General features: G+C 63.3%; 1 protein-coding gene across 1 annotated transcript in view; it reads left to right on the top strand.

Annotated features, from left to right (window-relative positions):
- Positions 1-24,955, top strand: part of LOC122391740 (rho GTPase-activating protein 32-like) — a gene marked incomplete at its 3' end in the record, with an annotated part of 146,115 nt that overhangs the window by 95,700 nt on the left and 25,460 nt on the right. Inside the window, exons 6-7 of the mRNA XM_043385959.1 lie at positions 7,394-7,435; positions 22,754-22,972. Coding sequence (XP_043241894.1) covers positions 7,394-7,435; positions 22,754-22,972 — 261 coding nt within the window. The remainder of the gene's footprint in view (positions 1-7,393; positions 7,436-22,753; positions 22,973-24,955) is intronic.

Raw genomic sequence — 24,955 nt, 5'->3', positions numbered from 1 at the left:
GGCGGCCGTGACCGAGAGCCGGTGGCACGACCCCGGCGGCCCGGCTGTTATAGTGCGGAGGACTCGTACATACGGGGACGATGGGCCGGGACCGATGACGTTCTGGGGTATGATGACGATCGCGAACGGGCTGGCTCGGCGGCGCCGGCGACACGTTTCGGCGACCTTCGACGGCACGGCGGCGGCCCTGAGCCCCGGAACGCGGACCCGGAGCAGCGCGGCCGCACCGGGCGGCGGCGGCGCCGCCGACACAGCAGCGATGGGGGACCGGTGCGCCGCCGACGGCGGGACGACCTGTCGTCCTCATCAGAGTCGGAGTCTGACGAAGAGGACGGCATCGACCGGAGGGTGGAGTATCGGGCCGCCCCGACGCGGTCACGGACGGGGGCGGCGCCGACGGCTCTGCGGCTGCCTGCGATCCAAGTCAGAGCCGAGCGGCGGCTACGGAACAGGCGCCTGTATGTGTCAGTGGAGGAGGCTTACGATGCCGCAGAGGGCCGGCCGAACACGGACATGGAGTATGTCGACCGTGTGGCCGGCTTGCTCACACACACAGTGTTTCACTTCCCTGAGTGTGGGTTGCAGGTGGTCGGGTACCTGAGTTGACTTGCCGGGCTGTGTGCGCGGCGCTCGCTCCGCGACGTACAGGTGGCCGATAGCCGGGCGCGTCAGGCCATGGCCATGCGGCCGAGAGATTTCATGACGCATGATGATCTGGACCGGTTCGCGGCGCCCGCGGCCCCAGTGCGGAATGGTGGGAACCCAGGCCCCGGGGGAGGGTTTCGTAATGGCCGAGTGACATGTATGCGTCATGTTCAACGGAACGTGTGCCGTTTCCCGTGCCCCGAGAACAGGTATCACCCGCCGTGTACCGAGTGTGGTTCTCAGGTCCACCCTACAGGTTACCACGGAGCACCAATCGGCGGTGGCGGTTTTGGCCCGGCATTGGGCCGCGGCCGGGGACCGGTGAGCCGCGGCGGTGTTTTTCCCTAGTGCCCAGGTGAGTGCAACACCTGCCGCGGCGCGAGACGCGTGCCCGCCTACACCGGTATAGGCGCCGAGAGACTTGACCAAGTGTTCCGGGGCTGTCCCAATGTTAACCTAGAAACGCGGAGGTCGTCTTGTACCGCTTTCGCGTCAGAGCTCAGCGGATAGGGTTCAGAGGGGGCCGCCGGTGGAGATTCACCGCGACAACCGCTCCACCGTGCGGCGCAGCAGGGCCGTGTGTGCTGCGATTACCCGGGAAATCAATAACGGATTCCTTAGGGGACCTGTTCAGACGCCCGGCTCTTTTTAGACCTGTCCCACCCGATGGGAGCTTTGTGGTGTCGGTCGGGGTGACACGGACGACGCGGTCGCCGTCTACGATCGCATTCAGGCGATATGTCGCTATATATCGAACTTTTGGGGGTCATAATGGACACCGTCGCCACTGTCCGGTTATCGACTCTGCGTGTGCCAATACACTACAATTGCCTATCGGTTCCAGTTGGGGCATTTGGTGGTAGATGAGGAGCGCAACCAAAAAGTGGGTGAGTACGGCCAATAACAGCCAAATGGGAATGGGAGCACGGGACAATGGCGATAGAGGAGGAAACACTAATCGACATTAGGGCCCCCTAATGAAGTTTAGTGGCTCGACGAGGCGCGAATGGGAGACTCCGCGAGCCGCCTGGTCCGAGGCAGGGTCGGGAGAACACTCTGTGGGGAGGGGGCGAGGACGGGGAGGGAGGGGGAAACGGGACGGAGGGGACAGCCGTCAGTCTGCGGCAGAGGCCGGCGGGGAGCGGAGATGGACCGCGGACAGCGCGTCCCCCGCCCACCATCCCCACACAGCGGCCCCTCTTCCTTTCTTTTTCTCTCCTTCTCTCGTTTTTTTTAACTCCACTCCTGCTTCGTTGTCTTTGTTAGTTGTCCCCAGTAATAGGTACCGTCGTCTCACCCAAGGTTGTGGTAGATGAGGAGCGCAACCAAAAAGTGGGTGAGTACGGCCAATAACAGCCGTACCCGGTGCCGCGCCAGCACCTGACTGAGACTGTGATAGGTGTCTGTGTATGAGAATGAGCACTGGCGGCACAGTAGATTCGCCTGAAATGTATGCTGGCTCGCTCAGCCCAGCTGGTTGCATTACAAGTAGTTAGTGCATTTATTCCGTTGCTGTCGCTGCCTGGCCGGCTAATCGCGGCTCAGCTATGAATTCCTTTACTGCCGTTGGTGGGTCGGTGTAGTGGAGGTCGGCTGTCGGCTAGTTGCACTGGATCTGGACCTGCATTGGACCTGCGGCGGAGTGCGCGCTGCCGGTCACTGGGTCAGCCGCGCCGGTCCGGTCCGGTCCGGTCCGGTCCCGGGGGCCCGGTCCGGACAGACGGGCCCGGGTATTAGCGCCGTGCTGACCAGCCGCGCTGCCCCAGCGCAGCTCTCAGCGGCGGCTCGGCCGCGGCCGCAACTACCGCCGGACTGTCAGCGAGCTGTGAGTCGAGCGGCAGCCGTCACCGTCCGCCGCGGCTCGTTAGCGCCCCGGTGACTGGTGACTGGCGCCCGGTGACTGGTGACTGGCGCCCGGTGACTGGCCACTTTGATCTGAACTGAGGCAGGCCGGCCGGGCGGACCGAGCGGCCTCCCGCCGCGGCGCCGGCCCGTGTCGGAACTGCTGACCGGCGCCAGGCGCACGTGGCGCGGCGCGGCGGATGTAGGCCAGAGGTGCAGCTGATGGCGCGGGACGGGGAGGGCCCGGCCCGGCCCGCGCCGCCGCCGCTGCACCCTGCGCTCCTGGCGAGCGCCGCCCGCTCCGGACGGCAGGTAGGGAGATGCCGGGTGAGGCGGTCTGCAGCGGCCGGCGACACTGTGAGGTCAGACCGCCGCCACCAGAGGCGGCGGGTCTGGCCCGCGTCTGCGGATCGGGTCCCGTCGTGTCCCTTTCAGTCGGCCGCGCGGCTCGGGCGGCTCGCACTGCGCGGCCGAGGCGCTCCAATGTCGGCCGGGCGCCGAGCTGCGCAGTTGCACAGCCTGTTTGCAGCGGGTCGGCGGCACGTAATTGCCTTGCTTTTGCTCTCGTCAGCGGCGCGGCCGCATTGTGCTCGGCCGAGCGCTGATGGTGTTTGCGCGGATGTGCTGAAAACAAGTGCGCGCCGCTGCCGGCCGAGACACGTCACTCTATTGGGGGCTGTCCTTGATCCGGCTGGTGGCACGGGGCTGCCAGCCGCAGCTCCGCGTGGACTGCGTGGTGACTCGTCCTCTGGGCCCCGGCACACGCCAGCCCGGTGGCCGCGAAGCCGTGTGCGTGAGAGGCTGCGAATTGCCGCTGCGCCGCGCCGTACTACTGGTGGTGCGAGCGGCCGGCTGCGGCTGCTAACTTCGTCAGACAGATGTCCAGCGCCTGGTCCGATGCCACGCCAGTCTGATTCAGGGTCCTCGCCCCACTCACGCTGGTGATGCTCCACGCTGGTGACCGCAGTTTGAAGCGCGCGACCCTGGGACGCGTGTCACCGTCAGCGACTGCCGCGGTGATCGAAGGTCGCTGATGACACTGACTTGAGGCGCACACTGTCGGGCGTGCCGTTCTCAGGGTATTGAGGCGCTCCCTGTGGTGACCCGGTCGGCAGCAGGGATCCACCCGCTCTGAACTGCCGCGCTCCGCTGGGAGCGCCCAGCGGGCCTGTGTAGCCAGCGGCAGGCCTGCCCTAAGACTGATTCCTTCATCACATACCGGCTGTGCGTGATCCGACCATCACCGGTGGGACGCTGTCTCGTCACAGGCTCGCTGAGCGCACGCGAGTCTCAAATGCTCCTATCGCTGAGGCGGGGCTTGTTCAGGGAGCTTTACCGGGTACGCGCACGGCGCAACCTCTTGATATGGCCCGGTCCCTTACAGCCTCCCGGTCCAGCTCCCGGTAACGTCGGTACGTGGGTACCTGATCCCCAGGTATTACCCCCCTAATGGTTTTTCAATGGCGCATGGTCACTGTATTGCGAACATTGAGTGTGAATCGGGCTAACCGGTTTGTAATGTGCTCCAACTGAGCTGACGCCACCTCAGCGGCCAAATCACACGCTCCGAAAGCTGATGTCATCCATTATGGAATAGGAGTGGGCGCTGACGCCGATGTGCGATGTCAGTGATGTGAGAAACAGTCGCCAGTGAAAGGGTGTGCGGCGGCCAGCGCCGGCGGCCATAACAGGAAGTGAAACTCGGAGCGCGGCGGCCCTCCACCTGCTGCAGATATTCAGACACCGGTGAAAACTGCGGACGATATGTCAGCCCTCGGCGCTGGTAGTTTGATATAGAGAGATTCCAGCTGCGGACTATCGGCTCCCGCGATATCCTGAGGTCGTTTGTGTCGGGCGGGAACCCAGGCGGCCGTCAGCCCCCCCCCCCCCGGGTGCCGGTTTGTTTGGGGCGCTGTCACGGCACGCGGGGAGCGGCGTCTGGTTCCCACTGGGAGTCGGTCCCAGCAGTGTGTGTCGTGCTGAGCCTCCCGGCGGGACGTGGGCCTGTCCCAGCAGTGGGTGTCGTGTAGGAGCCTCCCGGCGGTATGCCCAGTCACACGACACGACCCCTAACCCCCGGCGGCCTCCCCGCGCGGTCTCACGGATCGATCGATCGTCCAAACCATATCTGACCCCGTGATGTCCGTATTTGCTTCTGCCGGAGTCCATCCGGAATGGTGTTGATAGGCTGAGTTCTCTGGCCGCTCTCTGGCGCGGTTTGTCTGTGTGGATCACCGTTCCATTATTGTGCTAGCGGCCCGGGTCCGCCCGCCGGCGCCTGCCGCCTGTCCGTGACCGGCGAGTAGCAGCCGCCGCCGCCGCCGCCGCCGCCGCCGCCGCCGCGGGCCGCCTCCGTTTGACCTGTGACCCGCGGCACGCGCGCCGGCCGCCGCGCCGGCCGTGACCCCTGACCCCGGGTCGCCGGGTCGCCGGGTCGCCGCCGCGCGCCCGGCGCGCCGCACTGCCTATGCATGCGCTCGCCCAGGCGCTGGCTGATGTTTGTCGGTGGCGAGGTGTGACCGGTCGGCACGCTCCGTGACCCTGGCCCGCCGCCGCCGCCCGCTGGGCCGGCTCACAGCAGCCATTGTCTGCGGGCGCAGACGGTTTGTATCCCGTCAGCACACCGGGTCGGCCCGACAGCTGCTGGCGCTGGTAACAGCAGACTATCGGACTGATACCAATGTTTGACCGCCACCGCAAACTCTACGAGTATAGCCATCCCGAGCTACCGTCACAATCGTGCAGTCGGGCGGCAGTCACGACTCACGAGTTGTAGTCACGACTCGTGGGCATTAGTCACGACTCACGGGCTGTAGTCACGACTCACGGGCTGTAGGCACGACTCACGGGTAACATTTACAGCTCACGGGCGGCAGTCACGAGTTTCTTGTGGCAGTCGCAAACGATGGACAGTCACGACGCACGTTTCACGACTCACGACCGACGACTCACGATTCACGACCCACGACCATTGAGCTGCCTGACGGGCGCGTGAAAGCGCCATCCGCCGTCGCCAGTGCAGTGTCTCGATGCCCCCCCCCCCCCCTGGCGCGCCCCGGGAGGCCCGTGACGACTCGGGTTTCGTGACGCGCCGTGTTTAATTCGCCCGTCATGTGTGTGACGGCACGGTCACGCCACCAGCGCGTTAGCCGGGAAGGAGAGTAATCCCTGTTACGGTTTCCGCCACCGCCGCGCACGCTTTCCACCGTAGAAAGCCGTGATATCCTCAGCAGCGTGACGGAACATATGTTGCATTGTGCAATGTGGATGGCCCTTGCCGTCGCTCTGGTTTGCGTGGGTTGACATGAACCGTGTTGTTTGTGTAAATCAGCTCACGGGTGCACTGTCGCGGTGCTGTCTGCGCTCGTATACAGCTATGCGGTGTCGGTGTGTTTCGTGGAGCCGCCGTGAGAACGGTTACGCCACGCTCGTGTGGGAGTAATGTGGATCGGTTGCGCGTGGGAGCAGTGGTCGCCGGTTGTGTAAGGCGCCTGGGACGCCGGAGATCATAATCGGCCGTGTTCAAGGCGACTGGCGCGCCGTGAGCGTGTCCGTTGTCCACTCCGCCGTGGATTACACTACAGTCGGGGTTACACCGCCGTCGTGGGCTAATCTACTGCGGAGATGAGGCCGACGGAGCCGGTCGGACTGCGCCGTCCGGGTCTGTCGGGGCGGCCGTTACGTCAGCAGAAGGTCCCGGGTGGTGGAGACACGCGCACGCATATCACGATTACGGACACCTTGACTCGCGATTAGGACACCCCAGCTGTCCCGTTAGCCCCGCCGTGGTCTGCGTGGGGCTGGTCGGTGTTCAGCGGAGACCCGGCGGGATGATCGGCTGCTGGCTCAGTGCGGCGGCGCTGCCAGACAGCCTTCAGGAGGCTCCGCTGGTCTTCAGCCTTCCGGTCTCGTTTCAATTACTTTGTCGCGGCACTTTGTCAGCGGTGAGGTCACAGTATGCCAGACGTTTCTCGCTGTAAGTTCGGCGGCTTTATGACGGGTGCCGAAGGCTGAGTTTGACGTCTGAAATGGTCGGGAACTGCGCTGGCCTCAGCACTGTGAGACAGCGGCCGTTCCAGTCCAACGACGATGCTGAGCCCGGCCCAGTAACGATGGGCTCCTGTCCGATGGGCCATCGGCGGGTCGTCGCTCTGTTCCGGTCCACGTCCGGACGATATTAGCGCAGGAACAGAGCCATTTCGGCCGACCGCCGACCGCTTCCGGCGCTGACGGGCGGCAGCGGAGCGGTACGGACAGGCGGAGCGGTCTGACTGAACGGAAAGATACTGATTTGAAGCATGATCGTCTAATTACTTGATGGTTGGACAAATTACTGACAAATAAATTATGGCTCATTTAGTGACTCGCATGCGTTAACCGGTAACAGATTGCAAATGCATCGGTAGATGGCTCGTTGATAAATCTTCATGTCCCCACGAAAACTTCTCAAGATATTGTCTATCTGGGGTGAGCAGGCGCCGACGGTAACCGCGCAGCTCCTGCTGTACATACTCGGCGGTAAGGTATCGGTGCTGGCCGGCGCGTCGCTGGCGCTGCTCGGCTCCAAGGCCGTCGTCTGGCGCCGTCGGTCACGGTGACGGGTCTGGGGGGGGGGGGGGAGGAGGGGTACCGCTGCAGCCGGCGGCGGCGACTGGCCGTCTGCCGGCGCTTCTGCCGGCCCCCGCCGCACTCTGGGACCGGCGGGGGTAAACGAGGACGGGGTGTGAGAGAGGGTCACAGTATGGGAGACTGCGACCGACGTCTGGGCGGCCCTGGGAGCGGTGACCCAGACCTTTGTGTCAATCTACGTAGATACGACCATCTACTGTAGTGTGTCACTATGCGCGGTCACGACGCCGGGTCTGTGTCGTGTACCTGTATCTGATGTTGAATCTCTGTGTTTCAGGTATGTTTTGCGGGAGGCTGGGCGCCGGTGACTGGCCGTAGGGTGAGTACCGGCGGCGTCACCCGGGGATGGATATGTCAGCAGCGGCTGCTCCCTGTTCTCGGTCGCCCGTGTCAACACCAGCCGTCCCCTCCACCACCACCTGTCACCGCTGCCGCCTTGACCCGGCCCGTGACCACTGACCTGCATTTCACCCCACCGGACCGCCGAGTGCCGGGCCACCCGCCGCGGCTGCCGAGTGCTGAGCCGCCCGACTTGCTGCTGAGTGCTGAGCCACCCGTCGCGTCTGCCGAGTGCCGGGCCACTGATCCGCGGCCGGTCTCCTCCACCCGCCGTCCGCTCTCGGTGTCGGCGCGCGCCCGCCGTCACCGCCCGCCGTCAGATCGCGGTACCGGTGCTGACCGCCGGCCGTCAGATCGCGGTACCGGAGCTGACCGCCGGCCGTCAGATCGCGGTACCGGAGCTGACCGCCGGCCGTCAGATCGCGGTACCGGTGCTGACCGCCGGCCGGCAGATCGCGGCCGGCCGCTCTGATCGGGAGCGGCCGCGCCGGATCGAGAGCGGCGGCGGCCGATCGGGGTCGGCTGCCGGTGATCACGGCCGCCTGTTCCGGCCCACTGGCTCCGCGGAGCTGGAGGGAGAGCCCGGCCGACCACCGGCGCCGGGACAGGCTCAAAATCAGTGTCGCTAGTGGTTCGTGTTCATTCGGGTCTCAAGGTCAATGTAAATCTCCCTACCATCAGTCAGGGTCGGACCTTGTCGAAGTTTTTTATGAGTTTTTTTTTCCTGTCGTTCTTATCGTCTCTTATCCTTCGGCTTCCCTATCGTTCTGGAGGCGGTCTTTTCACCGGCTTTTCGCCAAGGTGCTGCGAATCTGCCCAGAATGGACGACATCCTTTACATAATTGTTCTGATGGCCACACCGTTTTGTGTCGGGTTTAACTCTGCCTCTGTCGGAACGGGTTTATCATCGGTGCCGCTGATGTCCGGTCTCGCTGTAAGTGGCTGGATGTGAGGACTGCGAAGGCCGCGTCTGCTCTCACACGACCTGGACGGAGTGTGCACTGCAGAAGACTGACTCTGTCACCGTCATAGCGACTGCAGTAGCGAGTGACACAGCCGACAGCGTGTGTACCGCCCGGTTCGCTGGCTCTGCTGGTAGCGGCAAACACAGAGATAACTCCCAGCTCTGAGTCACTGGATCTATGTGTAGGTGTAGTGATAGCGGCAGCAGAAGCCGCTGAGTTGTGTGGCGGTCCAGGCGGGCTCAGATTATTTTACCGAGAGATACCCGGCTGAATCACTGCCGGAGCCTCGATAAGGAGAGGCCGCACCATTCAGTGCGGCGGCGCTGCACACTGGTCGGAAACGCTCCAGCGAGAGGCCAGCGGCCTTTCTGCAAAAGTTTTTTGCTTGTTATTCCACAACTAGTGAAGCAAACTTCATGAAACTTTGCATACCTTCTCTGTCATATGTAAGCTATCATTTGGATGTTAAGCACTAAATATATGACCTGAATCTGTTAAGTTATGACGTCATAATTGAGTATAATACAGGATCTAGCACCACTTTAAGTCAACAAGGGAAATTGGGAGCTGCTATTCGGGCACCGGGAATGGTTTCATGCACTCATTGCAAGGTCCAGTGCTTGACTTTAGCATTGTTGACTTTGCGTGACGTCATTTATGACGTCACTAAGGCCATGTAAGTTTTTCGTCAATAACTCCTGATCAGATGGAGCTAGGGAGTCGGGAAAGCCACCATTGGACTCAGGAAGACCTGCCGAATCGAATGATATGCGATATGACCCCCTTCAACCATTTTCGTGACCTGAGGGGCTCCGACCTGACCTTGACCCGAGGTTAACACCTTAACCCTCGCCGGCACAGGGGGGTTGATGCAACCCCCCTAAGGTTTTTCGCGAATAACTCGCGTAAAAAGCGGCCGATCGCGACGAAACTTTCAGTACCCTCGCATTGATCAATTCTACACCTACCCTGAAAATTTCATGACCCTGACCCCAATGACCTTTGACCTGTGACCTCTTTTCCGTGACCATGTTTGGCCGAAATCGCGATTCAGCGTATGTCGGCTCGCATTAGCCGCGCGTTTGCAAGCTTTTTGTGGTTTCAAACGTTCAAACATGTGATTTGATGTTGCTCTCATACATTAGGATGGGTGTCAAGGTCACCTGAAGGTCAGGTCAGGTCATTGACCTTTGGTGACCTCGGGTGACCTCGATTCACTTTTTCGAGTTTTACATGTTTCTAGGCTAGTTTTTGGAGCTGAATTCTAATTTAGCAACCATTTGAACATTTACGAAGTAGTTTTGGCGCTTTCGTAACATGTTACGAAGCTGTCTGCAGAGGCGGTTGCCACGTATTACGAATACCCGTCACAACCCCTACCGGTTGACCTGACCTGACCTGACCCGACCTGGTCTAAATGCTTAAAGACATCATCTCTGATCAAAACTAATACGATAATCGTGATCAGCACCCCGGAAAACCACATAGCAGCCACAATTTACGACTTTCTAACAGGTCCCGATTTCCCCGGTTTTCGGGTCATTGACCTGACCTGGAAGGTCACCCGATGACCTAGGACCTTAAAATTGGGTATCATCGGCTTCCTCTCGTGACGGGCAACACGCTCGTTTTTTCCGCGAGGCTCTAGCTCGATCAGGGGACAAACGCGAGGGGGGTCGTACCAACCCCCCCTTGTGCCGTCGAAGGACGCAAAATGGCCTGTGCCGGCGACTGGCGAGGGTTAAGTTGACTTCACCCGAACACCAAGTATAGCATTATTTAAATTTAGTATTAAATTATCTGGTTTGTATCAATATAGTGCCAGTATAGCATTCAACGCGCCTGAGTTAGACAAACACGATTATGCCAAAATCGCGGCAGTGCGACCATTTTTAGCAAGTAATTAACCTAAAACCGAGCCCGTGCCTTGTGGCACTTACCTGACCTAAGAGGTCACTGGCTGACCTAAGACCTTAAAATCGGGTAAAACCTAATTTTGCGTCTTATAAGTTATAACGGCACACAAGCTTGTTTTTTTCCGCGAGGCTCTAGCTCAATTAGAGGCGAAACGGCGAGGGAGTTGTACCAACCCTCCCCGGTCAATGTAGAAAACCAATCGGTCCGGCCAGGGTTAAATACCGGAATTGTGATCTAATGTAAAAAGACGGCCCAAGGTAACCCAACGTCAGTGACAGGTGTCCTATATTTGCAGCGTCTTATATTCACGAAGGTTTCAATTTCCACTTTCTTCAGCCGAGTGATGGTTGTCAATAGCAAGGCTCTCTAAATGCAAGCCGTAATCGCCACGCAATATGTGGAAGGCTTTTGATGTCAATACATACATAAATGCATACATAAAACACGCTTTTCACAAAATTCATAAACTCAAGCGCATCTGTTTTTAATGACCAGTCAACTACGCATGGATGCGTGCAGGCCACACACGTCAGCGTAGGCCGGGCGCGGCGGCCGAGCCGAAACTGGGGCCGGGGCGGGCGGTAGTTGGGTAGGAAGAGCGGCTCCTGCAAATTTTGCGCAAATATGCGCAGTTAGCTTTTATGTTGCCCTGGTGTAAATTTAAATCCTACTTCATCTCACAAAAAATCAGAGTGGAACTAGATGGGACTACCTGTTGTTTCCTTACCTAAACTTTGCAGTTACATTCCAGAATCACTGTAGGAGAGCCTTCATAAAAAGCTATAGTACATCTTAGTTAGGGAAAAAGTATACCAAAAATTTTACACTGACCAGTCGGCAGCTTCATAACGAACATTTTGATGCATAATATGTGGGATTTCAATTTGGTGTCTATCAGCAATAAGACTCTGAATATCCGGCTCAAGAAACCTCTTGCTCCGCGTCAGTTTCCGAGTTCTGGGATACCCCATCTTCGGGGGCTGATTACAGCTATTTTTGGTCACCCGGATTAGTTTTTTTGGCCTAAGTATAATAATTTGATCAATTTCAAATCGATTTATATAAAAAATAATCCGAAACTCCGGAATCGCCCTTGGCCTCTCGTGAGGGCGTTTCCGACCAGTGTGCGCTGGTACGATGAATGGACCGATCAGACGATATCTGGTGACGTATGTGTAGTCTGACGGCCGGCCACAGCCTTCCGGTACCGTCACTAAGCGTGCTGAGATCATCGGCCGGACGTCGACGGGCGGGTTATAGACCCCGGGCGCACTCAGATAAAGACCGGAATGAATGGCGTCGCAGCGCAGAGCGAGCCAGGCGGGTGTGTGCACCAGCCCCTTAGTGACACGTTTCTGTCGTTTTATTTCACCGACCGATCGGTTATTTCCGTCACTGCTCGGAGATAGTCCCAGCAGTGTCGCAGTTCGGTCGACACTCTCCCATCGATCTGAATACGTCAGATAGGGTGTGACGTCTGCGGCCCGGGCCCGCGGTCATGAGTTGGACGGCCGGCTAATCACGGCTAATTAATGGCCCCGCCTGCCGCGCGTCTGTTCCGGTGACGGAGGGTCTGGGCCGCGTCTGGGCGACACCATCTGGGGACTGATTAGCCTAAAATGTCGCCTGGCCAGTGCTGAGACCGTATCAGATGACGGCGCTGCCGCTCCCTCGGACCGCGCTCATGGACACTGGACGGGTCGCGGGTGGCTCGCCTCCGCGCGATACCCTGCGCGGGGCTCGTTCAGCCACCCTGCTCACTGCGCTCACGGCGCTCACCACAGCCCAGTGCACTCTCCGACCTGCCCTCCTCTGCCCCGTGGAGCCCCTCGCCTCGCTGGTGATCGCCGTCGACCCCGCGCTCTCGAGCCGCCCTTCACCGAACCATCGCCGCCAGCTCCATCTGCCGCTCACCAACAGACGGTCTCAGGTGTGGGCTTTTTGCCGCCGCTCTGATCGCACTGCCGTTTTTGTCGGGCCGTCCTCGGCACCGGGTTATCCTCATCCCCGGCTTTGTCGCCCCCCCCCCTCCGTTACCGTGGAAGGGGGTCTCTGTCGACCGGTGAGTGACCTGGGGCGATGGCAAAGCCGTGGCGCGACGTCAGCCGTTGCGCCGATTCCAGGTTGGCGCGCCGATAATTTGGTGCCTTTTTTGCACTGCGGCGGGGGCGTAAACATTGGCTGTCGGTCGGGGTCGGTGACCCCGCCGGCCGGCGGCCCTGGGCCGTGTTGCTGCAGCCGTTTTTGTGTCAGCTCCGCTGGCCGGGGACATGGGCCGACTGACGGCTGCCGGGGACATGGGCCGACTGACGGCTGCCGGGGATATGGGCACCCACGGACGGCTGCCGGGGCCGGGCACCCACGGACGGCTGCCGGGGCCGGGCACCCACGGACGGCTGCCGAGGCCGGGCACCCACGGACGGCTGCCGGGGATATGGGCCCACTGACGGCTGCCGGGGATATGGGCCGACTGACGGCTGCCGGGGCCGGGCACCCACTGACGGCTGCCGGGCACCCGCGCCGGGCACCCACGGAGGGCTGCCGGGGCCGGGCACCCACGGACGGCTGCCGGGGCCGGGCACCCACGGAGGGCTGCCGGGGCCGGGCACCCACGGACGGCTGCCGTGGGGTTCACTGATCCTGGCACCGCGGTCCGCCGGCCGCAGGCTGCCAGCCGCTGCGGCCTGAACACGGCCAGAACTGCTCCTTGCGGTCACGTATCTGGTTTTGTCGTCGTCGTCCCCGTGCTGTTGACCCGGGGCTGGTCGTACACAGGCGCGGCCCCGTCGTTCACAGTTGACTGGGGCGCCGGTACGCCGGTCCCGGTGGTGACTGGCGGCGCTGATAGTCGGCTGTATCTCCGCGGTGACGATGGGGGATGACTGTGCGCGGGGGCAGCGCCGGCGTCCCCTCTCCCACACCTGTCCCCCGGTCCCCTCCCCTCCGGTCAGGTGCACGGCGCGGGGGCAGTGACCGACCGACGCGGCACGGCACGGCTACGGCCGTTAGCTGCACCTGGCCCGTGCTGCAGGCGCGGGGGAAGGATACGCTGTGACTCGGGGTAACACGGGACACTGGGTCAGCCGAGACACACCTGGGGCAGCCGCCGGCCGGAGTCCGGACACTCTCAGACGGCAGGCACCCCGGGGCGGGCAGGACTCGCTGGGACAGTCGCTCGGCGCGGCGGTCCGAGGGACGTCGGACGGACAATGGACAGTTCTGGGTTAGCGGTGACGGGCCGCAGTGGACCACTGGGTGAGCGCGGTCACTGGGCGGTGACCGGCTCCGGGCAGACGGTGACGGCACAATGCCCGCCCGGTGACGGACGGTGGACCGAGGGGACGGCGGACGGCGGTCTCAATGGGCGAACGGGAGCGGCGGGGTTGGGGAAGTGTCACAGCAGCCGCCGCAGTGCGGCGAGGCCGAGAGATGGCCGGTGACCGGTACACAGGCTGGGATGGGCCTCTGCGTAGTCCTGGGCCTCGTTTCATAAAGCGAGTCCGTAACTTACGCCGGTTTTTGGTCTTGTATTGCAAGTGCATGTGAAGCGATAAAGTTATTTCCCCCTCTCCCTTATGTTCTTGCTTACAAGATAAATAAATTCAACGATTCAAACTATCGTCATCGCTTCACATGCACTTGCAATTCAAGACCAAAAACCGACGTAAGTTACGGACTCGCTTTATGAAACGAGGCCCAGGTCGACCTGGCAGCTGGTTATGCCGCCGTGCAGTGCCACGTGTGGCTGTGGCGTGGCGTGGCGCACGTTCCGCATCTTATCGGCTAATGCTGTGGACAGTGTGACCTTCAGTGTCGTGTCACTGAGTGCCTGGGAGCGGCCGGCAGTGAGGGGTCGGTGTGGGGGATATGTTTATTATCACTGACCCCGGGCCGCGATGGACGCGTGCCATGGCACGCCGCCGCTGTCACCGCCTGTCCGATACCACTGACGTGCGTGGCTGGATCGTGTCCGCTGCGGTTTACCGAGGTGTCTGCCGGGGGTGGGCCACGGCTACCGCCACCCACCCACCGACCGTCCTCGGCAGCCCACCTCCCGCCGTCCGCCTCCCACCACCCACCGACCCCCCCTCCGCAGCCCACCGACCGTCCTCCGCAGCCCACCGACCGTCCTCCGCAACCCACCGACCGTCCTCCGCAACCCACCGACCGACCGCCCTCCGCAGCCCACCACCCACCGATACCGTCCTCCGCAGCCCACCGACCGTCCTCCACCTCCCGCCGCCCGCCTCCCACCACCCACCGACACCCGTCCCTGCGCCTGCCGCCATACAGGAGCGCCGCTGGACGGGACCGATGGCGCCGCCCCGGCGTCCCATTAGCATACAGAGCGGCGGGAGATCGGCAGTCTCGCCGCATTCGCAGAAAGTGCGCGCCCTATTTGGAGATGTCGGCGCGGGGAGAAAGGAGCCCCGCCGCGGACTCGGTCCGTTTTCACCGTCTGTCGGCGGGCGGGCGCGGTCCGGGGAACTATGTGCGGCTCTCCGATAGCGGCGTGCCCACTCGCGTCCGGCCGGCTCCCTGACACCGGCACCCGCGCCCGGCGCTGACCGAGACCGGTCCGACGGCAGGTATTGCCCCACTCCGGTGATGGATGTGTGCCGCACTGCGTCTGGGCGTAACCCGCTGGGGTGGGCACTGCCGCGCGGCAGGCCTGCCTGCGCTGGCTATCGGTGTCATCCGCGCACAGCAGCCCTGACCCGCGGCCATCTCAGCCCTAATGCCCCTACCCTAGGCTTCATTGCTGAACCATGAACCGAGCTCAACCATGCTCAACAATGTCTTTCGTCTGCCTTTTGTAGCTGAGTTTCTTCTGTTTCTCATTGTTTGTTGTCAATTGGATTATTCCGCTGCTTTCATTTTAGCCCGTTACCGACCAGCTGTGAGCACTAATACACAGATAGCAGCAACACAATGTGGAAGGACTGGGTCATAAACTGCCGACGCTTGTAAGTCGCACCAGACTGTAGGTGGTTGGGGCGGGCGGTGACTGTATATGTGTCGCGGAGACGGTGCTCCGTCGACACCGACGGCACTCAGGCGGCGCTCCGTCGGTGCCGACGGCATCCCAGGTGGCGCCACCGTCGCGTCGGACGCTGTCGTCGGAGCCGACAGCCACAGCCGGCTTCGTGGGATCAAAAGCTGGCTGGAATGTACTGACAGAAAACTCAAGTTTTTTGAACATACACTGGGTCTTCTAGAACTCAGCGAGTGTCTGGTCGGGATTGATCACGGCGGACTCGCCACGGGTGCAGTGGTGGCTGCCCGCGGCTCGTGCTCACCATCCCCGTATACCGCCCTCGGTGACAGGTCTCGGAGAGCCCGGCTCTGCGCGGGTCCCCGGCCCGTCGCCGGCGGCCGTTCCGCCGGCCGCCGCGGCTTCTCTGTGCACGCCGTGCTCCGGCGGCGCCTGAGATTGGCGCGGCGACCGACGCGGCCCCGTATCGGCCCCGACGCGCCCCCGTCGCGGCCGACAGCTGCCGGTCTGGCGTCCCGGCGCGCCTTTGGTCGCATTCCGCGCATAGCCGCCGGCTGCCGCTGCGGGCTCTGTTGAGGGCCGGCGCGGCGGCGGACAATACCGGCCATCCGAGCCGGCGGTACCGGAGAGCTGCTACAATGGCGCCCGGCAGCGGCAGCCGCGCCGCCGTGCACATTGTCTGTTGGGGCGCAGTCGGGTCGCGGCGCCCTGCAGCGCAGCGGGGGCTGCTCGCTCAGCGCTCACCGGTGTCGAACGGCGGCCATTGGCGGCGGCCAGCTGTTCGGGCCGCCGCGTCGACCGCCGACAGCCGGCGACAGACAGGTGCCGGTCTGACAGCCTCACTACGCTACTCTTCTGAATTTTCATCTTTACATGATACGGGATCAGCCAATCAGATGTGATGTGAATACGGGCACACAGTCAGGAGTGTCATGATGCGAAAGGACACAGCCGTACCGGAGCTCACTCGTTGTTCACATCTTTACCCTTCAGTCAGCGCTGGGTCCTGGGTGACCCTGTCTCTGTCCCGGGCTCCACCCTCCCTCTCCTGGTGACGAGCCTGCTCGGTGTCCTGTCCTTCCTCTCCCCCCGCAGGAACGGATACCGGCGCGGACGGTACCCGATGGCCCGGGTGACGGCCGGTGACGCCCCGGCCGACCGGCTGACTGATGACGTCTCCGACCGACTGATGACGTCTCCGACACGGGCAGCAGCCGCCGGTCCCTTAGACCGGGCTGGTCCCTGAGACTTGCGCCCGGTCCCTAAGACCGGGCTGGTCCCTGAGACTGGGCTGGTCACTGAGAACAGGCTGGTTTTGAGACCTGACGCCTGGTCGCTGAGACTGAGCTGGTTAGACCACCCCTGGCCTTCGGTCGCACTGTTCCCCGCTGCGCTGCACGGGTCCTGTGAAGGAGACTGCGGCGCTCGGACCCCGCCGGTACGACCCGGCGCCACCCGCGGGCTGCGCCGCTCCCGCGCCTACCGGACCCACTCCGAGCCCTCTGAGGCGAGGTCACCGGCCGGCGGTGGCGTGCTGCGACCAGCGGCCTCAGCTCAGCTCAGTCCCGACTCACCCAGCGGCCTCAACTCAGCTCAGTCCCGACTCACCCAACAGCCTCACCTCAGCTCAGTCCAGACTCACCCAGCGGCCTCAGCTCAGCTCAGCTCAGCTCAGTCCCGACTCACCCAGCGGCCTCAGCTCAGCTCAGTCCAGACTCACCCAGCGGCCTCAGCTCAGCTCAGTCCCGACTCACCCAGCAGCCTCAGCTCAGCTCAGTCCCGACTCACCCAGCGGTCTCAGCTCAGCTCAGCTCAGTCCCGATTCACCCAGCGGCCTCAGCTCAGCTCAGTCCCGACTCACCCAGCGGCCTCACCTCAGCTCAGCTCAGTCCAGACTCACCCAGCGGCCTCAGCTCAGCTCAGCTCAGTCCAGACTCACCCAGCGGCCTCAGCTCAGCTCAGTCCCGACTCACCCAGCGGCCTCAGCTCAGCTCAGTCCCGACTCACCCAGCGGCCTCAGCTCAGCTCAGTCCCGACTCACCCAGCGGCCTCAGCTCAGCTCAGTCCCGACTCACCCAGCGGCCTCAGCTCAGCTCAGTCCCGACTCACCCAGCGGCCTCAGCTCAGCTCAGTCCCGACTCACCCAGCGGCCTCAGCTCAGCTCAGTCCTGACTCACCCAGCGGCCTCAGCTCAGCTCAGTCCCGACTCACCCAGCGGCCTCAGCTCAGCTCAGTCCCGACTCACCCAGCGGCCTCAGCTCAGCTCAGTCCCGACTCACCCAGCGGCCTCAGCTCAGCTCAGTCCCGACTCACCCAGCGGCCTCAGCTCAGCTCAGCTCAGTCCCGACTCACCCAGCGGCCTCAGCTCAGCTCAGCTCAGTCCCGACTCGCCCAGCGGCCTCAGCTCAGCTCAGTCCCGACTCACCCAGCGGCCTCAGCTCAGCTCAGCTCAGTCCCGACTCACCCAGCGGCCTCAGCTCAGCTCAGCTCAGTCCCGACTCACCCAGCGGCCTCAGCTCAGCTCAGCTCAGTCCCGACTCACCCAGCGGAGCTGGGTTCGCAAACAAAGCGGGCCGTTCGGCCGGCTCGCGTGACGCCTCATATCGACCGTCTGCGGATTTCGTAATGGAGCCGATATTATGCATCGCTGTGACTACTGTACGCGGCCCCGGGCCGATTGAGCTGTCGAAATACAACACTCGGGGGCGATATGAACATCAATGGTGCCCACGTATGCACCGGACGGCTGGTCCAACATCACCGGAGAGCCATAGTCGGCTGCGACGGCCGTTTGATGGGGCGCCGGCCCAGCTCTGGCCGGTTGATGGGGCGCCGGCCCAGCTCTGGTGGATGGGAGCGGTGGGAGGCCCAGCGGTGGCCGATGGGAGCGGTGGGAGGCCCAGCGCTGGTGGATGGGAGCGGTGGGAGGTCCAGCGCTGGTGGATGGGAGCGGTGGGAGGTCCAGCGCTGGCCGATGGGAGCGGTGGGAGCTTAGAGACATTTGAGTTGCTGGTCGGTAGCCACCTTTATGTACCGCTGCTGCTCTGGTACTCAGGAACACGAAGACTGGGGTCGGCAATGGTCCATGGTGGGACATTAGTTGTTCACATTACTCGCGATCACGGGTCTGCTGCAAAGCGAATAAGTACAATTATTTCCCAAGGTCTGCCGAAATTCGTATATTGGCCTGTAAACAATCTTGCGTACTAAACTAAGCGAAGCGACTTCAGCCAGCAAAATATTTGCGTTACCAAAAATTAAATTGGCAGATATGTTGTATTTCAGTGTAGTGTGTTGGTTGAGTCCTCTCCTCACCTGTTCTCTTCCCATCGCGTTCCGTTCGGTTCAGTGCCATTATCTTTCCCGCACTCCTCGTCCCCCGGTGGGTCGCTCGGACGCGCGGTCCGCCGGGCCGCTCGGTCGGTCGCTCGGACACGCGATCCGCCGGGCCGGGCGGTCGGTCGGCCGTTTGGCCGCGCCGCTCAATGGCCGGCCGGTCGGCTCGCCGGTGTCGGCCGACGCGCCGCCCGCGCCGCCCCGTCGCGCCCGACGCGCCGCCGGCGGGGGCAGTCGGCCGGGGGCGGCGGCGCGGGCCGGCGGCCGGTGGTGTAGTGTGAGCGGCCGGTGCCGATGTGGTGGCTGTGGTGCGGTGTCCGCCGGCGGAGAGGCGCGGTGCTGTGACGCTCCGTGTGGTCCTCGGTCGCGGTGAGCTGTCATGGTGCTGACGCCCGCCCAGAAGCAGCAGCGCCACTCGTGGTGCACCGAGTGGCTGACGTCCCTGCGGCCGGCCGCCGCCTGCCCGGACGGCGCGCCCTCCTGCCGCACCTGCGACTCGCGCTGCAGCCCGTCTGCCGGCAGCGCGTCCAACAACAACGGCCCGCTGCCGGCCGGCCAGCGGCGCCGGCGCCGCGCCGCCCGCTCCCTGGGCCGCGAGCTGTCGCCGGCGGCGGACCGGTGCCGCGCGCCGATCGCCGCGCCCGAGGACCTGGAGGAGGCTGGCGGCGTGTGGAGCCGCATCAGGAGGCTGACGCCGACCCGCTCGCTGCCGCGGCCGGGCCGCCGCCGCAGCGGCGCCTGGAGGCCGTTCGAGGAGGTGCCGGGCAGGCGGCAGCAGGCGGCGTCCAGGGCGGCGGCGGCGGAGGCGGAGGCGGGCGCGCTGGCCGAGCAGCTGCGGCGCGAGCTGGCCACGTGCGCCGACCAGGTACTGGAGCGCGCGCTAGGGTGGTGGGAGGGACGGCAGGGCTGCCGGCTGACTGGATAAACAGGTGCTCCTATGTCGGGAGGGGTGCCAGCCTGACTCAGCTGCCGCACACAATGGGCTGTGCCTGCAGCTGTCCTTGGCGGCTGGCTAACCAGCGTCTGTGAATACACCCAGTGGTAGCCTGATTGCGGCCCAGCCAACGCACCGTTAATCACCCTCACTAGCGGGCGGGGGGGGGGCGAGTCGGGCAGCTTGTTTCCTCGGTGCGGCAACCTGTTAGCGCCCTCGTCAGCGGACCAGTTTACGCCGGAGTTTACGCGTGGGCTCGTCCCCCGGCGTGTCGGTTTGTGCCGGTTTGCCGGTCGGTTTACGCTCGACGGTCGTCGCCCCGCTCGGGGGGCGCGTGCTGCCTTTGTGGCGGGCCGAGCCGGCGCTAACTTCATCGCGCTCACACCATTGGCTCTGAATGAGCCGCGCTGGCCGGCCGGCCTTCCATTGTTCGCAGTGACGGCTCCCCTGGCCGGTCCCTCGTCATCCTATCGTTACCGCCCGCTGACGCCAGCCTGTCCCCTGCTCTGTCCTCGCTGCTGCCAGCCCGTCCTGCCCTGTGCCGTCCCCCGGCCTGCCCCACTTCTGTCGGTCTCGTTACCGGGCGGACCCAGACGCCGCGCCGGCCAGACTAACAGAGCGCCGGCGGCCAGCGCCCCTCCCGATCTTGGCACCCGGCTGGGCGGCCAGACCGTGTCTGTGGCCAGGTAGCCGGCACCCACCGGGCGGGATGGGCGGCGCCTGGTCCCGGTGAGCCGGAAATGGCCCGCGTTACATATCACCAGTCACGCCGCCGATAATGCCGCAATGTGTTTGCGTTGGTGGCGCGCCGTTGCCATGGCCGCCGGTGCGTCTGTTTCAGTTGTCATGCCCACGCCCGGTGCCGTCTCATCTCCGGCCGCCGGGGCGGGACGGGACGCCGAGACGATCGATCGGCTCGGCGGTCCGCTGCTCTTAGGGACAGTCACAGGTGTGGAGCTAGCCGGGCCCGGTCGAGTCCACTCACAGATAATCACACCTGTGGCTACCGGCTGACCAGGTGTAGATTGGGGACCGAGCTGCCCTCGATCACACCGAACTGGCCAGGAGCGGTGCTCCACGCGGGTAACTGGCGACGGTCGGAACCGCCACTGAGTTCTAAAGCCGCTCAGACCGCGGTCGATTCTCATCTCCGGCTGGATCTGGGCCCCACTTTAGGGGGAAGTGGTGCACTGAGCTGTGGCATAGCGGACCGTGCGGGAAATGTGCGGACGTTGTGACCTGAGCTTCCCGTCGATCCCGATCGACCAGTCCTGTGCAGCTGCGTGATGGCGCTCTGCCGGTGTAGTGCGTGTCGTCGCCGGCGTGTGGCGACGCACCCGTCCCTCCCGCCCGTCGGCCGCCAGTGCCACCCCCGCGGTACGGGCCCGGACCCGTCACAGGACCTCCACTGGAGGCCGCGGCGCCCCGGACGCTGTCAGCCGCCGGCGCCTCGGGTGGGGTCAGCCGCCGGCGCCTCGGGTGGGATCAGCCGTCGGCGCGTGGGCGGTGTCCGCTTCCGCCGGGGCCCGGCGATGGCCCATTGTCGGCAGCTGGGCAGGTGTACGGTATCGGGCGGTAGGTCCGGCTCCGAGCCAGTGCAGTGGGTCGGTTCAGGTGCGCCGCGGGCTCTCGTGACGACCGGCGCCGGATCAGGGCGGGTGGGCTCCATTCCCCGAACACCGGAGCCGTACGACAGCACCGCGTCGGGCTGGCGCGATCCGCAGCCGGGCCGTCAGCCGCGGCAGTAACTGAGCGTCTCCAAAGAACAGCACCGTGTCCGTGGTAACGCCGCAGTTTCTTGAGCTTGATATCGCCCGGCCGGCGGCGCTGGGGTGTCTGTCCTCCCTCCCCACCTCAGGTCGGTGGTAAGAGCTGGGTCCGCCCCCGCCCCCCTCTGTCTCTGGTCAGTGCTCCCCACCTGCAGAGGTCAGTGATCGTCCCGAGCTCCGCTTCCTCCCTCGACTCGCACCTGCCCTCGACGCAGGGGCGGACAGCGGGCGGCGGGAGAAACGTGGTGATACGATCCCCTACCGACGCGGCTGTCGGCGCGCCTGTTGCGGCGACAGCGGCGGCGCGGCTGGGACGAGAGACGGCGCCGGTAAATAGGAAGTGGCGGCGGCCGTGCGGTGCCGGCTGCCGTGCTACCGGCGGCGGGCCCGCTGCCGTGCCGAGCGGTGGGCGGCGGCGCGACCTCATCCGATATATCGGTCCGTGATTAACTCGGCGCTCGGCCGCACAATCCCACCGTAATGCGTTTATTTGCGGAGGAATTAGGCGGGCTCTGTGTGGCTGGAGTGCGGCTTTGATGGGATCACGCCATCGAGGCTCGCCCGCACGCCACTGCTCGCACGACCTCGGTGCTCTGCACGGGAGCCGGGCCGGGCCCGCCCGGGCAGCTGCTGGCTGCCAGCCCGAGCGAATTATCCCGGCGCTGAAATTACTCCGGCGGGAGCATCCCCGACGTGCTACCGGCTCCGGTGCTCTCGTGACCGGCGAATGGCGTATCACTCGCGACTTAACGAGATGTACCGGCTCGTATCTTCCACCGGAGTTTCTGGAACTCGGAGCGGCGCGTCTGACTGGATGGATGAGATGCGCTGTACGCTGTGCCGTTTTCTGCTTCCAGTGACATCACAAGGACTAATGACAAATGACTGGTGGTAATGCAGTGTGTAATGTGCGCCGGTCAAAGTGCCCCGACATTGCTGATCGGGTGTCACCTCTGCCAGCGACCAGTCGCCTGGCCGTGCCATGCCGGGCGGGACGGATCGACCTGGTGACGGGTGCTCACTGTGCTGGTAGATCACCCTGGTAGCTCACTGTGCTGATCCGACGGAGCTGACTTGACCTGGCGCCTGACCGCACTGGTGTCTGGGGTTTGCAGGAGGCGGTGGAGGTGATGTCCACTGTGTTACCGAACCTGACTTGACCTGACTGGTGTCCTGTGTTCGCAAGAGGCGATGGAGGCCCCCCCCCCCCCTTTGGGTGACCTGACTGGACTGGTGTCGTTTGTTATCTGGAGGGCAGGGTTGTTAGGTGACGTGACCTGACCTGACCGTATGTACTGCCGTCCTGTGTTCCCAGGAGGCGGTAGAGGCGTTATCAGGTGACCTGACCTGACCGTATGCACTGCCGTCCTGTGTTCCCAGGAGGCGGTCGAGGCGCTGGTGGCCGACTACCTGCAGCGTTTCTCTCAGATCGCCGGCCCGCTCATCAACTGCGCGCCGATCCTCAACTGGTTCGAGCTCGACAACCGCGGCAACCGGCTGCTTGTGGCCGACGACTCGGACATCAACACGCCGGCCGTGGCCGCCGCGCTCGTCGGAAAACGCTACGTGGCACAGGCCAGCGACGAAATCAGCCTGGAGGTGAGCGGGGGCGGGGGCCAGAGGGTGTCAGCGGAACGGGGAGGAGGTGGGCGGGGCGGGGGCCAGGGAGTGTCGGCGGGACGGGGAGGAGGTGAGCGGGGGCGGGGGCCAGAGAGTGTCGGCGGGACGGGGAGGAGGTGAGCGGGGACCAGGGAGTGAGGGAGTGTCGGCGGGACGGGGAGGAGGTGAGCGGGGGCGGGGGCCAGAGAGTGTCGGCGGGACGGGGAGGAGGTGAGCGGTGGGCGGGGGCCAGAGAGTGTCGGCGGGACGGGGAGGAGGTGAGCGGGGACGGGGACCAGGGAGTGTCGGCGGGTGAACTCGGAGCAGTGACTGGTGGGTTGGCTCAGAAATTTGATCATCTTTCTACGGCACTGAATCATTCGGAGCTGTATGATAAAATGCATACTCGATCATATGCTTGGGGTGTTGTCTCCAGATGCTTGGTTGGTAGATGCATCAGAGACACATAGACCTATGGCGGAAAGCGGCTGTTTCATAGATAAAAGGCACGCCTGGGAATGTAAAGGGTTGTGCGCGTCTGTTCTGCGCGTGCCCTCACCTCGTTCGGAACACCTGGGGTGTCGGATCTCACACCATTCGGCTGAGGTACCGCCGGTCTCCCGGGACCCATTCGAGGGCTGTTACCGCTGCTGTATCAGTCGGGCGGGGCGGCGGATAGCTGGGACGTCCCTGAGCCGGGCGGCGGATGAACGGGGCGCGGCGGGCCGGCTGGGATCGCTCGCCAGCGCGGAGAGACTGTCATATCCTGCCTTGTGTGGGGGTGACGGTGTATCACTCGTGACAGCTGACCCCGTGGCAGGCGTGGCATGACAGGGGGCATGGCACTGACTCCGCGGCAGGCGACATTGTCCGACTCTCGCTACACCGGCACTGCACCCTCCTGCTCGTGGTAGTTGGCCAGGTGGACTCCTGTTAAATCACTCCACATCTCCCCTCTGTAGAACCCCTCTCTGGTTGGTGCGTGCCGAATCACTCCCCACCCCGCGCTGTTGGACAGGGAAGGGACGGGCGAGCTCCGACGTCTGGCGACCTTCGCCCCGTTCCCGTCGCGCTGCCGTTTCTGCTCGGTTTGCCGGCAGAAGGACCCGCCGTTAGAGCGGTGTCGGGGACGGCGGACCGGGTGCGGGGTGGTGGTCGTTCGAGTCGCCGTGGCTCTGACGTTCTAGTGGTGATTATCTCCGAGTCTGAGTCTGAGTCCGAGGCCCAGTGGGCGGTCGTAGCCCGTCTGTTCATCCTAAACCAGGGGTCGGCAAATGGTGGGGCATGCCCCCTTTGGGGGTAATGGCGCCCTTCGGCGAGGGGTAATGAGGGCCTCTGAGAAAGCCTCATCTTTTTTAGAATTAATGGCTCCCTTGATGGATGTGGACAAAGATCGCAACTTTTGTGCCCCAGGATTCAAAGATTAGTCGAGGTCAAACGCACAAAGCATGAACTGATTAGCTGGCGCATGCCAATTTTCATGTAGCTGCTCACCATTCCGTACAGTCGTGGAAAGTAACTGTCATGTGTACTGGCCGGCGCTCGTCTATTGGCGTTTTCACAGTCACTAACGCAAGGGAGAGGAGTCGTCCATTGCACCCTGACCTGAGCATCTCGGTCTCTGAGCTGGAGCTTTGCAGAAAAATTGAGCGTGTTGCCCGTGAAGATAAGCAGCCGCTGCTACCCAATTTAAAGGTCGTTGGTCATTGGGTGACCTTCCATAGGTCAATAACAACTGCCGAGTTAATCGGGTCCTGCTGTAACTTCTTGAAGTGAGATTTTGTGGCCTGCCATGATCTCAAGAAGGATCTCACAAATCAACGGTTATTCGGGTTAAGGTCATGCCATTTTCAGGACAGATAAAAATGATCGGCTCGATGGTACAGTTTTTTTTCGTGATCCGACCCTTTTAATGTGATCTATTCTCGAAAAATACCCGCTACACCTATACGCATGGAGGTTAACCCGCGCCCCGCTGGGGCT

This window comes from Amphibalanus amphitrite, unplaced genomic scaffold (genome assembly GCF_019059575.1).
Source record: "Amphibalanus amphitrite isolate SeventyFive unplaced genomic scaffold, NRLGWU_Aamphi_draft 000452F_arrow, whole genome shotgun sequence".
Taxonomy (NCBI): domain Eukaryota; kingdom Metazoa; phylum Arthropoda; class Thecostraca; order Balanomorpha; family Balanidae; genus Amphibalanus; species Amphibalanus amphitrite.
This window is presented reverse-complemented; position numbering and strand designations above follow the sequence as displayed.